The 12,556-nt window shown below is 34.9% G+C and overlaps 2 protein-coding genes across 2 annotated transcripts; one reads left to right on the top strand and one right to left on the bottom strand.

Annotated features, from left to right (window-relative positions):
- Positions 1 to 416: 416 nt before the first annotated feature.
- Positions 417 to 5,477, top strand: LOC104883086 (G-type lectin S-receptor-like serine/threonine-protein kinase B120). Its single transcript, XM_010667542.4, has 6 exons — positions 417 to 1,864; positions 2,874 to 2,984; positions 3,073 to 3,293; positions 3,527 to 3,737; positions 3,857 to 4,242; positions 4,979 to 5,477. The coding sequence occupies exons 1-6, from the start codon at positions 544 to 546 to the stop codon at positions 5,291 to 5,293; spliced, it is 2,565 nt and encodes an 854-aa protein (XP_010665844.2). The 5' UTR covers positions 417 to 543; the 3' UTR covers positions 5,294 to 5,477.
- Positions 5,478 to 9,884: 4,407 nt separating this feature from the next.
- Positions 9,885 to 11,006, bottom strand: LOC104883096 (uncharacterized). The gene is made up of 2 exons (XM_048635638.1): positions 10,881 to 11,006; positions 9,885 to 10,829 (listed from the first exon to the last, which is right to left on the bottom strand). The coding sequence occupies exons 1-2, from the start codon at positions 11,004 to 11,006 to the stop codon at positions 9,885 to 9,887; spliced, it is 1,071 nt and encodes a 356-aa protein (XP_048491595.1).
- Between the last annotated feature and the right edge of the window lie 1,550 nt (positions 11,007 to 12,556).

Genomic DNA, 12,556 nt, shown 5'->3' on the forward strand with positions numbered 1-12,556 from the left:
CTTAACTATAAATCACCAAAATAGAATTTGTAAATAGTGTAAAAGTCAAACCGTTGGAAGTAAAAACAAAGATGGATTATATTTTATAAATAAAACATTTGTGTTTTTGATAGGTAGATTAAAATATGATTGCATCTAAAAAAAACGGAGGTACATATTATTAGAAAAAAGAAGAAGAGGAAATGATACCTTTTCAATCAAAATTGTACAAGGAAGTTAATAATTTTGATTCTCTTTTCCTACAATGACAATGAGAAAATCCACTAACCAACAAGATTACAAGATGTACATGATTAACTTCCTATTATTCAATTTCTAGTTACCAGTATTTTACCAACTTAATGCGACGAAGGGATAATATAAGAAAAGTCTACAATTTGCCAAAACAAAATGAATATAGCAAGAAAAGAAAGAAAAAGGTTTTATATGTGTGCACACTGCGCACAGCCGCACATGACTACAGGAGTACATATTAAAACTAAAGGCACTTTTTTCTGCAGAATGTCAGACATAGCATAAAGGTTCAGATTTCAAGGTCATCCAATGAAGATGAAAAATCTTTGTCTCTGCAAATCAATACTCATTTATTGTTTTCTCTTAAATTTAGTTTCTTTAACCTTATTTTTTGCATCATATTCTCATGCTTTAAATACAATCACACAAGGGCAAGTCCTTAGAGATGGAGATACCCTTATTTCTAATGGTGGGTCTTTTGAATTTGGGTTCTTTAGCCTTCCAAATTCATCATTAAGGTATGTAGGAATTTGGTATACCAATATTTCAGTTGATTCTATTGTGTGGGTTGCAAACAGAATTTCCCCAATTAGCAGTCAAAATGGTTCTATAACACTTGAAAATGATGGGAATTTGACAGTTTCTGATGAAAGTGGGAGTATTATTTGGTCTTCCAATACAACAGTAATATCAAATAATTACACTGCGCTTTTACATGATGATGGTAATCTCGAGATTCGAGGCAGTAATGTTCTTCCTGTAAGTTTTACTTGTTGGGAAAGTTTTAATCATCCTACTGATACATATTTACCTGGGATGAGAGTACCTGTAAATCCAAATTCAGGTGAAGATCAAAAAATATTTACCTCATGGAAAAGTATCAATGATCTTTCAATTGGGAATTACTCAATGGGAGTGGATCCTAGAACCGCTCCCCAGTTTGTAGTATGGGAGGGAATGAACCGCCATTGGCGAAGTGGATACTGGAATGGATTGATTTTTACAGGAGTATCAACCATGTCTGCCTTTTATAACTATGGGTTTAAACTTTCCAATGCTGATTCGAGTGGAACTATGTATTTTACTTATTCTCCTCAGAATCGAGCGAATAAATTCAAGTTTCGGGTAACATGGGATGGTTATGAAAAGTCACTCATCTTTGCTGATGGTGGTGAAGAATGGGGCTTAATACAAGAAGAGCCTGCAACAGATTGTGATGTATTCAATAAGTGTGGTGCTAATGGGTATTGTGACACAACAGTTAATCCGATTTGTGGTTGTTTCAAAGGGTTTTTGCCTAAATACCCTGATCAATGGAGAAACGGAAATTGGTCTGGTGGGTGTGTTAGGGAGATCCCCGTGCAATGTGACAATAATAATAACAGTTTGATGGGTGAAGATGACTTTTTAGAGGTTGACCATGTGAAATTACCTGATTTTGCTGATCTTTTAGGAGTAGAAGAGGAGGAATGTGAAAAACAGTGTCTGCAGAATTGTTCATGTATGGCATATACTTATGTTACTGGAATTGGTTGCATGACATGGAGTGGTGAATTGACTGACATTCAGCAATTCACAGAAGCTGCAGGCAATACACTGAACATTCGTGTTGCATCTTCTGTCTTAGAGGGTAAGTTGAATGTCTTATGCGTTTTCTTAGGTTAGTTTTAAATTTCTGGGATTATACTATCTTCAAATGTGCATTCTTATGACCTCTTAATTTTGATTGTTAATCATGATTTGGAGAATGTAAATATGTATTATTGGATGCTTTTTCGAAAATACATGTTAGGTTTTGTCATGCTGTCATTCTGTTCTAATGTCTCTTATCCGTCAGCAGTTAATCTTGTTGCTTCATCTTCGCTTAGAAGTTGGAATGAGTTTCTATTCTTGAGTTTAGTTGTCAATGCTTTCGCATTAGGAATGTATGATACAGGTGAGCTCTTAACTTGAGGGACTTAATATGTATGTATCTAGTTTTGGCACCTTAAATTTGTTTGAGGTAACCAATGGCAACTTATCCTTCCTTTGCTTATGATTCTAGAAAACAATATTTCTACGGGAAATATGACAAGAATGACCACAAGTTTGGGCCACAAAACAAAAACAAAAATTCCAACTTTGATGAAGTCGTAATAGTCTCAAGCTTGTTAAGTTGTCACTTAGGTGAAGTGATGATTAGTTAATTAAGTCACTTTCCATCACTTAAAAGTCTAAACCTTAGAGTAAACCCATTTTCTTTCTGTGACAAGTTCGGTGGTGATGGGCGATATTGGAAGAAGTGAGTTCCTTTTTGAGGATGTTAAGTGCCAGAAAAGTAGCAAAAAAATTTACTGTCTATCATCAATTCACCCAATGTGACAACAAACCAAAGTATCATCCTTGGATTGATACTGAATTTTTCATATTGTTCTCGTTGTTCCTCTTTGTGTGTGATTCATTTGAATGTCAATAACAAGGAAAAATACTAAAGAAAAGATGGCATATATATTTGGGTGTTAGTAAGAAGCAAAAGATTGTGTGGATCAAGTTTCATATGTTTGTTGCTTATATCTGTATCTTTCTCTGATAAGAGTCCTTCAGTATATGTTTCAGCTTGCTTAAGCTCTTTCTTATCATAGCTCTCTTCTGAAATACAGGTAACAAAGGCAAATTATCTGGTCCAAAGATAGCAGCTATAGTCATAAGTGCAGTGGTATTGTTAGGCATAATACTTTTGTGTTTGTGGAAATTAGGAGGAAAAGTAACAGGTAGGATCATATATACCCAGTAAGTTTTGTTTGAGGTTTCCTGTAATTTACCCTCACTTCCAGTAATATGTTTTCTCTGTATTTGCAGGTTCACTGTCTAAGAGAGGAAATGATGCAATGAGAATGGAATTGAGGAAAGGCCAAGGATATTCAACAGATGTATCAGGATCACAGGAAATGATTGGAGAAGGAGATCTCGAAAATGCAAAAGATGTTCCATTGTTCAATTACAATCTTGTTGCATCTGCTACAAATTTTTTCTCTATGGAGAACAAGCTTGGACAAGGGGGATTTGGTCCAGTTTACAAGGTAACTTCTTTATCTATATAACTCATGTACTTTTGTATCTGATATGGGTATGTGTCCAAATATTAGACTCGCTTTTACACGAAAAACATTCCATACCCATGTTAGAATCATGTCAGAAATGTCTGGAATCTGATACAGGCATTTGAGGTGAAATAAAAGACACCAGCAGCTGTACTTGGCATGCAAAATTAACATTTAAAGTAACGAAATCACAAAATTCTACTTGGATTTAGGGAACATTGCCTGGTGGACAAGAAATAGCAGTGAAGAAACTCTCAAGAAAATCAGGGCAAGGCATGGAGGAGTTCAAGAATGAGATTATGCTTATTGCCACATTACAGCACAGAAATCTTGTTAGAATTCTTGGTTTCTGTGTACATGGGGAAGAGAAAATGTTGCTCTATGAATACATGCCTAATAAGAGTTTGGATGGCTTTATTTTCGGTAGGTTTACTTTACTTATCTACTTCTAAGTTCTAAGTCTCTTATATTGCAGACTTCAAAAGCATCTGCATTTTCTTAAGTGAAGTTGTTTTCTTTCTTGCTTGTGTCAATGACAATAGACCCTATAAGAAAAGAGCAACTCGACTGGAAGAAGCGTTTTACAATCATCGAAGGGATAGCAAGAGGCCTGCTTTATCTTCATAGGGATGCAAGATGTACCATAATTCATAGAGATTTAAAGGCTAGTAACATCCTGCTGGATAAGAAGATGAATCCAAAAATTTCAGACTTTGGTATGGCTAGAATATTTGGGGGAGATCAAGATCAAGATAGTACAAATAGAGTAGTTGGAACATATGGCTACATGTCTCCGGAGTATGCAATGGAAGGTTTCTTTTCTGAGAGGTCTGATGTTTTCAGTTTTGGAGTGTTGCTGTTGGAGGTCATTACAGGCCAACGGACCACTCGATTTCGGCTCTCTCAACACATGAACCTCGTTGAATATGTAAGTCACTTTTTAAATACCCTTTAAGTTAAGCTTTCTTATTATAACCTTATAGTCACTTATTCACAAAAGATTAGTCAATATAAGTTCATATAAGTAATAAGTGAAATTCACTTAAGAGAACAAAAACTGAATCCTTATTTTCTCTTATTTCTGAAAAATTAAGTTAGTATAAGTTCAAATAAGGATCCATAATTCCGTAGTCACAATATATACTACACAACTTACCTCTTATAGCATGTTCAAACTTTAAAATTAAATCCTCCACTATATTGCATATAATTTGACAATATGTTTTCTATTAATAAATCCACTATAATGTATATATATTTATAAAACTTACTATATAAAGTTAATATCAATTACCATCCCGATGCACAATAAAATTCAAGCTTTTTTTTATATATTTAGTTGAAGGCTGGTAACAACAATAAGCTCAAATAAGGATTGATAAGTACATATCATGGAAAAATAAGTGCTAAAATGAGGCACCAATTAAGTGAATTTCAAGTGAAGAGAACGCATTTTACATCCTCTATTTTGTACCGTTTTGGTAACGAAAACTCGAAAAGAACAACAGCGCCTTGCTGAGTACAAGCCATACCTCCCAATAAAGATTCAATGCCACAACTTGAGTTACTCCCAAATGAGCCAACCACGATTGTTAAGTAAAATCCTCAATGGGTTTGTACGTACTAGACTCTAGACAATAATGAGATTTGTACATGTGGTGCAGGCATGGAAGTTATGGAGTGAAGGGAGAGCAATGGAGCTTGTTGATCCTTCAATTGGAAGCTCATATCCTACTAATGAAGTAACAAGATGTCTACATATAGCATTATTATGTGTGCAAGATTCAGCAGTTTACAGACCTACAATGTCACAGGTGGTCCTGTGGTTAGAAACTGATAGTCTTGCACTTTCTAATCCTAAGGAACCTACTCTTGCTTATTCTTCAGCTCGCGCTTTTGTTGATATTGATTTTCAAAATAACGGTCAAGGTGTCGAGTCCTCAAATAATGTAACAGTTACCATGCTAGTTGGAAGATAGGGATAATTGCAGGAATGTTTCTCTTTTAGCTCTCTTGTGCTAAAATTGTTTTGTGTACATACTTCACGTAGGAAAAGTTCTTTGGTTTTTAACATTATCCTAGATGACAAGTATATAAATATAGTGTCTGTTTTAAAGTGAAGAAAACAGTTGGACTTTTTGATGCATTATCCATCTTATTGCTTATGATCCCGTTATCCTATATTATAACTCTACGTAGCAGGGGCGGGGCAAATATGGACAAATATAATGGAGGCTCTATACATTCTTAATAAGGCCCTTCATTTGTATAGTTCAAAAAAGATAGAAGTATAAGATTCGTATTTATAGTTGGCTAATGGCAACTATCTTCAAAAGTTTAAACAACAAAACTTTGATTAATTTCATGTTCCCATTGTTCCTTCCCTTACAATTTTACTACTGATCCAAATATTTTCTTTTGTATAATCTTCAAACAATTAAAAAAATATATATTTTGGGAGCCTTATATTTTGGGGCCCTATTTCATTGTTATAATTGCATGGGCTAAGAACCACCCCTGTTACATAGGCTAGCTCAGTATTGGAGATACTTTGCCTTAACAATATAGGGTTGCTATCCTTTCAAAGTGAAAAATATTGAGTTCCTAGGAACAATCTTAGTTTCTTGGAGTTCAACGAAACAAAACACCATTGCAGTTTCAACAATTGAGGCCGAGTATGTAGCAGCAGTCGCTTGTTGTTCCCAGGTATTATGGATCAAACAACAGGTACGCGACTTTGGCATCAAATTTAAGTGTGTTCCTATATTCTATGATAATACTAGTGCAATATGTATTTCTAAGGATCCAGTATATATATCACCCTAGGGTCAAACATATTCATATTTGTCATCACTTTTTGAAGGACAATGTAGAAAAAGGTTTAGTCAAAGTTGAATTTTGTCCCACTAAAAATCAAATAGCTGATATCTTGACCAAATCACTTTCTAAAGATAGATTTGAAAAGATACACTTAGAACTAGGGATGATCAGAATAATTTGAAAATGTATGTATATTTATTTCCCTAAGTAATATTCATTACTAATAAGTGTGTCCTGCAATTTTCATGAATTTTATTCATACACCTTGGTTGAGGTTGAGAACTCACATTAGTCTCATAATATTCCCCTTAGTGTCCTCACTAGTACTTTGAGAATATTACATTACTTGTACAACTTAGTTAGAAGGTATCATAAGCATGAGTTCAAATATTCTTCATTATTTTTCTTTATTCTTTTATTTTATTTCTCTCTTTATTTCTCGACTTTCTTTTTCGTATTCACACTTCATACGTTGCATTGTTTTGAAAATAAAATGCATGCCCTTTTGAAAAATTGAATGTTTAAGAAAAGGGGAACGAACCACATTAAATAGACCTCCTCCTCTCACGCGCATAAAAACCCCTTCATAAACCTTTCCCTCCATCTCATCATTACTCACGCTATTATACTCACTGCAAAACCATCACATCCGAAAATTCCTCCAACTCTATCTCTCTCTTCTCAAAACCCTAACCTCCATGGCTCCCAAATGGTCAAGCACCGAAAGTCTTTCTCTTCCACGAGAAAAAAAAATCCTCTTGTGGATTATGATGAAAGTGATAATGGTACCGAGGCCTCAAGCCAAGATTCTTCTGCATGCAAAGAAAACTCGGTGGAATTGGACCTCTCTTCCAAGAAATTGGAAGATGAAATTGAGGAAGAAGGCGAAGTAGAAAAAGAAATTCAAATTCCCACAAAGAGGTAAAAAATCGAAGTCTTCGAAATTTTTAATTGGTTTTTGTGTTGATATGGTTGGGTATAAGAAAGTGAAGTGGACAGAATTTCTTGATATAATTGCGTTTCAAAAATGTTCGAAAGTTTTATGTATTGATGAAGGGCTGTATGAATATGAGATGACTGAATTTTGTTCAAAATTTGTGAATTCAAATGGTTTGTGTATTAGTGTGGTTGGGGAAAACTTGGTTCAGTTTGATGAACATAAACTTAGTGAATGATTCAATGTACCTGCTGCTGGGTACAAGGAGTATGTGAAGGGGAAGGCTAAACTCAACGTGGGTGGGGCTAAAAATGAAAATGTTTTGAATTTTTTTGGTGGACATCCCACTGATTTGTTTATGGATAAAAAAGACCTAAGCCCTTTCCATAAATTTCTTTTTCAACTTGTGTGGCGGTTCCTTGTTCCTCACACCTCTAAAAGATCCCAAGCCAATAATCTTCTTGATCTCTTTCTCATGTACTGCCTAGCCAACAAAATCCAAATTAATCTCCCTGCCCTAATTATCACCCACCTTACTCATTGTATTACCCACAAAAATCGCATTGGTTATGGTAATCTCATTACCATAATCTTAAAAAAGTGCAAGATTAAACTGCCCTCAAAATCCTCTTTTGCCCTAGAACCCCAGAACTACCTAACCAAAGACACCCTATCTCGCCTAAGTCTACAAAGTTAATGGGGGTGTGTTGGGGTTTGAGGTTGAAGAGGTGAAGATTAAGGTGGAGAAGGAGGCTACCCCTGCTAGCAAGAGGAAGAGAGAAGAGGATGTAGGATCTGGGGTCAAGCAGGCTGTGAGGAAGAGCTAGAGGGTTGGTGAACCAAGGAGGATCCGGCCAGTTGGTGGGATCATAATTGATCTGGAAGAGGAGCAAGATCCTTCGGGAATAGCTTCTCACGCTGTGGATTTCCCTCTCCTATCTACTTCGGGTCTTCATGGGATACTTAAGGAGATTCAAGCTTCAATTGCCCTACTGGGAACTAGGGTGTAAGCATCGGAAGCTCAAATTGCACATCAAGATGTTCAGCATGATCAGCTTCTTCATGCTATGAACAAGGGTGCTTCCAACATTTGTACCAAGATCGATACTGTTGCTGCCTCCTTTCTCATTCATGAACTACCCTAATCACAGTCCCTTCTCCCTTAGACATTAATATATTTTGCATTTTGGGCTATATATTTGACGAACCATTGCATCGTATTTTCCTCTTTTTTTTTGGCAATCTCCTACCTTTCAATATACGCATCTTTCTTTTTCTCATCATCTTCTCTTTTGCTTCTTTAACTCTGCTCCTGATATTTGACTGCTTTGTTGTACTAGTTCCTGTGTCTTTTTCTTAGAATATGTGGATGGCTAAAATTCTGAGATACTGTATTAGAGCTACTTGCCTTAATTTAAGATTGTTGACTCTACTAATGTTGCAGGCTTCATGACTTAGTTTTGATGATAACAAAAGGGGGAAGATGTATTGGCATTTTGAAAAACTTTATGATCTTCTTATTCTCTATTGCGTCTTTGGATCATCTTTGTCTCTGTTCCTAGGATTGTTGTCTCTGTCCGTAGTCACAGTTTCGTGTACAGTTTAGTGTCTTAGAGTCTTCAATAGTTTTAGATTATCTTAATTCTATTGTTGCTATTTTTTTTTGTTTTGTTTTTCTTAATCTTTTTTTTTTGTGTTTTTTCTTAGTAATTTTTGCCAATTATTTGCCATCATAAAAAAGGGGGAATATTATTGTATTTCATGTTTTGATGATGCCAAATACTTAGGTTAAGTTTACTATATAGTATTTATTTATTTATTCGAAAATTATAAAAACCAAAAATAATGTAATTTCCAATTCGAATTTATATCTTATTGAGAAAGATTGATTATTTAATCTAAGTCAAGATATATATCTTATACTCTTTGAATCTTTATCATATGGTACAATTAATATTTTAGTAACTTAGAAATCTTTGGATAAAAGATTCTTTAAGTTAGTAGATATATTGTGGGTGTAATTATGCAAGGAAATAGATGAAAATTGCGTGGAGAATAACGTGGAGATGCTTCCTTGTTTCTCTCCAACAAACTCTCATGGAGTGGCAAATATTGAGGAGTTGATCCCTTGAAACTCTCCAACCACCTCGCCACTAACGGCTAGTGTAAGGAGCTTATTTCCGTTGCAAAGATCGTGGAAGAAGTGCAGCGAAAGCAAAGGCCATGATCTCCATCATTCCACTTACACGAGTTGAGGAGAATATGTAGCAAACCATGTCCCAATGAAGGAAGTACTTCGACAGCTATTTAAAGAAGAGATTATTTGAAGAAAAACTTAAGAACTTTCATGCGACATCAAGTGAATTATTACCTAGAAAGTTTTTCTTGCAATTGCTTTTTCATTTAACATACATATTTGTAACATTCTTAGAGTGTGGGTTGAAAGAACAAAATCTTGTAATCAAGTGAGAGAAAAGAGAAAGAGAAAGAGAAGAGAGAAAGAGAAGACTTCTTGTGAAGTCGAGTGAGGAAAGTCACGTGTTCAGGGGGAACAAGGTGACTGGGAACTGGTTCCTAGAGGAACTAAGTGAGGATTAATTTATAATAAGTTTTAAGAACTATTATAAATAAAAGAGCAAGGTTTCTTCCTAAAGAATTGAGGAAGAGAACCTTGTTAAAAGGATCTTCATGTGTTCTTCCTTATTACTATTTCTCTTTATTAGCTTTGATTTTAGTTTATCCGTAAAAAGTTTAAAAATCTCCCCAACTACAATTCACCCCCTTATTGTAGTTGACCTAGTGTTTATACTAGACTAACAATTAGGATCTTGAACAAGCTGCACAAGTTTGTGGTACTGTTCAGCAGTGAGTTGTGCAGGTTCAGTAGTTGTACCACCTTCATCTTCATCATCATCTCCATATACAATAGCAGCAATCCTTTTCCCTTTACCATTCTTAAAAGCAGAAGGATGGCCATGGATTTTATAGCATCTGTCTATAGTATGCCCACTCATCTTGCAATGTTCACAATATAAATTCCTCCTAACACCATTATAGCCATTGTAGCCTCCCCTATTAGAATTTTGGTTCCTATTCCAAGAACTAGAGTGAGGAGGTTTATATACAACAACTTTAGACTCAAACTTTCTGTCCTCAGACACAAAAGCCATAGCATGGTTATCTCCAGGTGAAACAATACTTCTTTTTTTCTCTTCTTGAACTAACAATATGTATACCATTGATACATTTGGCAAAGGCTGCATCATCAATATATTTGTTCTCACATTTGGATATTTTGTATCCACTTTCATGAGCAATTGAATCAGTCTTTCTTCTTGTTGTTGTTGAAGAATTTGTTGTGTAATATTACATGTACAACCAGTACAAGTACAAACAGGAATATGTTTTATACCATTAAGTTGATCCCATAATGCCTTAATTTCAGTGAAAAATTCTGCAATAGCAGTGATACTGCCTTGGGATAACTCATGTAAAGTCTGTTGTACAGAAAACAATTGTGCTCCAAAAGTCAATGAATATCTCTTTTCAATATCTCTCCATATTTCTCTAGCACTAGTGAAATAAATGACACTTCTAGCAATTGTAGTATCCAGAGAATGCAGAATATAGGAAGTAACCATAACATTACACCTCTCCCATGCAGCATAAGCAGGATCATTTTCAGAAGGTTTAGCAAGTGATCCATCAATGAAGGATAACTTGTTTTTACATGCTAAAGCAATGACAATTCCTCTCTTCTATTCATAAAAATTCTCTCCATTAAACTTCATAGAAACTAGTAGATTTACTGGATTTTTAGACGGATGTATGAAGTACACACTAGCAGGATTTTGTGTAAGTGGAAGATTCGAATTATTTGAGGATGAATTGTTTAAGGATGAAGAATTTGACGTGTTTTCAGCATTTTGAGCCATTTTAACAGAAAAATTCAATCAAGAAATCAAGAAATACAATCAATCAACCAGAATCTGAAGTGATTCAATCAAAGAAACAAGGAGAAAGAAAAGATTGAAGAGAGAAATGATTAAGATGAATGAAGTTTCACAATATCAAGAAAAAATATTTCAGAATTCGAAACCCCAAGATTCAACTGGAAATTGAATCGAAAATACTGCAATCAAACTAGTCAGCAATTCAATAGATGTAGATGTAGATTGGATCGAAAAACAGCAATAATTTGAGCTTCCAAAGCTCTTATACCATGTAGAAAATCATGAACTTATATTTATATTTTGTGGAAGAAGAATTGAGAGAGAAATTAAGAACAAAGTAAACAATGGAGAGAGAATGTAACTTTGATCTTATTATTGAAAGAATCAGAAAAATTACATTCTTACATAAGCTAATGTAGCTTATATACTGCTGATCACAAGGCTAATCATTAACTGAATGATTATAACAAACTATACCAAACTGAATCTGTTATAACTAACTTAGCTGACGTGGCATCTATTACAATCATTACAATATCTTCAACAGAAGCAAACGAAATCACTATTATCATATAGATTTCAATTTTCAACACCCTTCATGTCTCATATGCCTAGAACACTGATGAATTTAGGACAACATTATCCCTAAACCAACATCCATCTTGAAGCTGATGCTCAGAAACATGTTCTTGTGCGAGAAAGCAATAGGTGTAGGGCCATGTATGCTAAAGCGTAATTTGCAAATTATTTATGGTAAACACAAACTATGATAGAAGGGTCTCTAGCAAACAGAAAAGCCACCACTTTCCTGTTCTAGATGGAACAAGAACAAATTAAACGAACAAAAATGTAACAGCGACGTGGAGAAAAATTCCAATTTAATCTCATTGGTGTTTCGTAATTCATTTTTGATGTTCGCTAATCTCATTCCGTGACGTAGTCGATAGGTCCCGTCTTATATTTATTTTTATGGGATCAAATCTAATCCAGGTTTTGTTACTGAACCTGAATTACAAGCTACTTGAGTTTTGTGCGGTTATATATGGCCGTCTAATGCTCCTCTCCCTTCCCCTCACAAACACCCAAAATAATCAAGGAAATGAAGTTATTTTCCATGTTTGCAAAAGCTAAGGTCAGAGACACTGAGACAATTCATCAATCATACAACTTAGAAAACAGCTAGATCCCTTTTTGCACCTCAATAATCACATACTACAAAGAGAAAGAAAGATCCAAAGACTTAGAGTTGTGGCAAACTTTGGAACAATGTAGAACCACAATGATCAGAGTTCAGAATCTTTGACAAATGACGAAGCAGTTGATTACAATGTCCTCAACATTACAAGTTTGCCACGAGAAAACAGTTCTCGCTGATCAAGCAACCAAAAAATTTATCAAAACAAAATAAGCAGTGATGCAATTATTATTACAAGTTCAAAGAGAAGAAATAACCCACAACATGAATCACAAATGTGAGTGGGTCGGAAGAGTCCATGTGAGTCCTAATTTGGAGGAGGTAAACTCTAGGATTA

The sequence above is a fragment of the Beta vulgaris genome, chromosome 8 (assembly GCF_026745355.1).
Source record: "Beta vulgaris subsp. vulgaris cultivar EL10 chromosome 8, EL10.2, whole genome shotgun sequence".
NCBI lineage: Eukaryota > Viridiplantae > Streptophyta > Magnoliopsida > Caryophyllales > Amaranthaceae > Beta > Beta vulgaris.

Excerpts from the sequence above, each read along its gene's own strand:
- LOC104883096 (XM_048635638.1), bottom strand. The coding sequence starts at position 11,006 with ATGGCTCAAAATGCTGAAAACACGTCAAATTCTTCATCCTTAAACAAT. Across the intron at positions 10,830-10,880 it reads TACATCCGTCTAAAAATCCA|AAGAGAGGAATTGTCATTGC; the intron begins GTAAATCTACTA and ends TTTTATGAATAG.
- LOC104883086 (XM_010667542.4), top strand. The coding sequence starts at position 544 with ATGAAGATGAAAAATCTTTGTCTCTGCAAATCAATACTCATTTATTGT. Across the intron at positions 3,294-3,526 it reads GATTTGGTCCAGTTTACAAG|GGAACATTGCCTGGTGGACA; the intron begins GTAACTTCTTTA and ends ACTTGGATTTAG. Across the intron at positions 3,738-3,856 it reads TTTGGATGGCTTTATTTTCG|ACCCTATAAGAAAAGAGCAA; the intron begins GTAGGTTTACTT and ends CAATGACAATAG.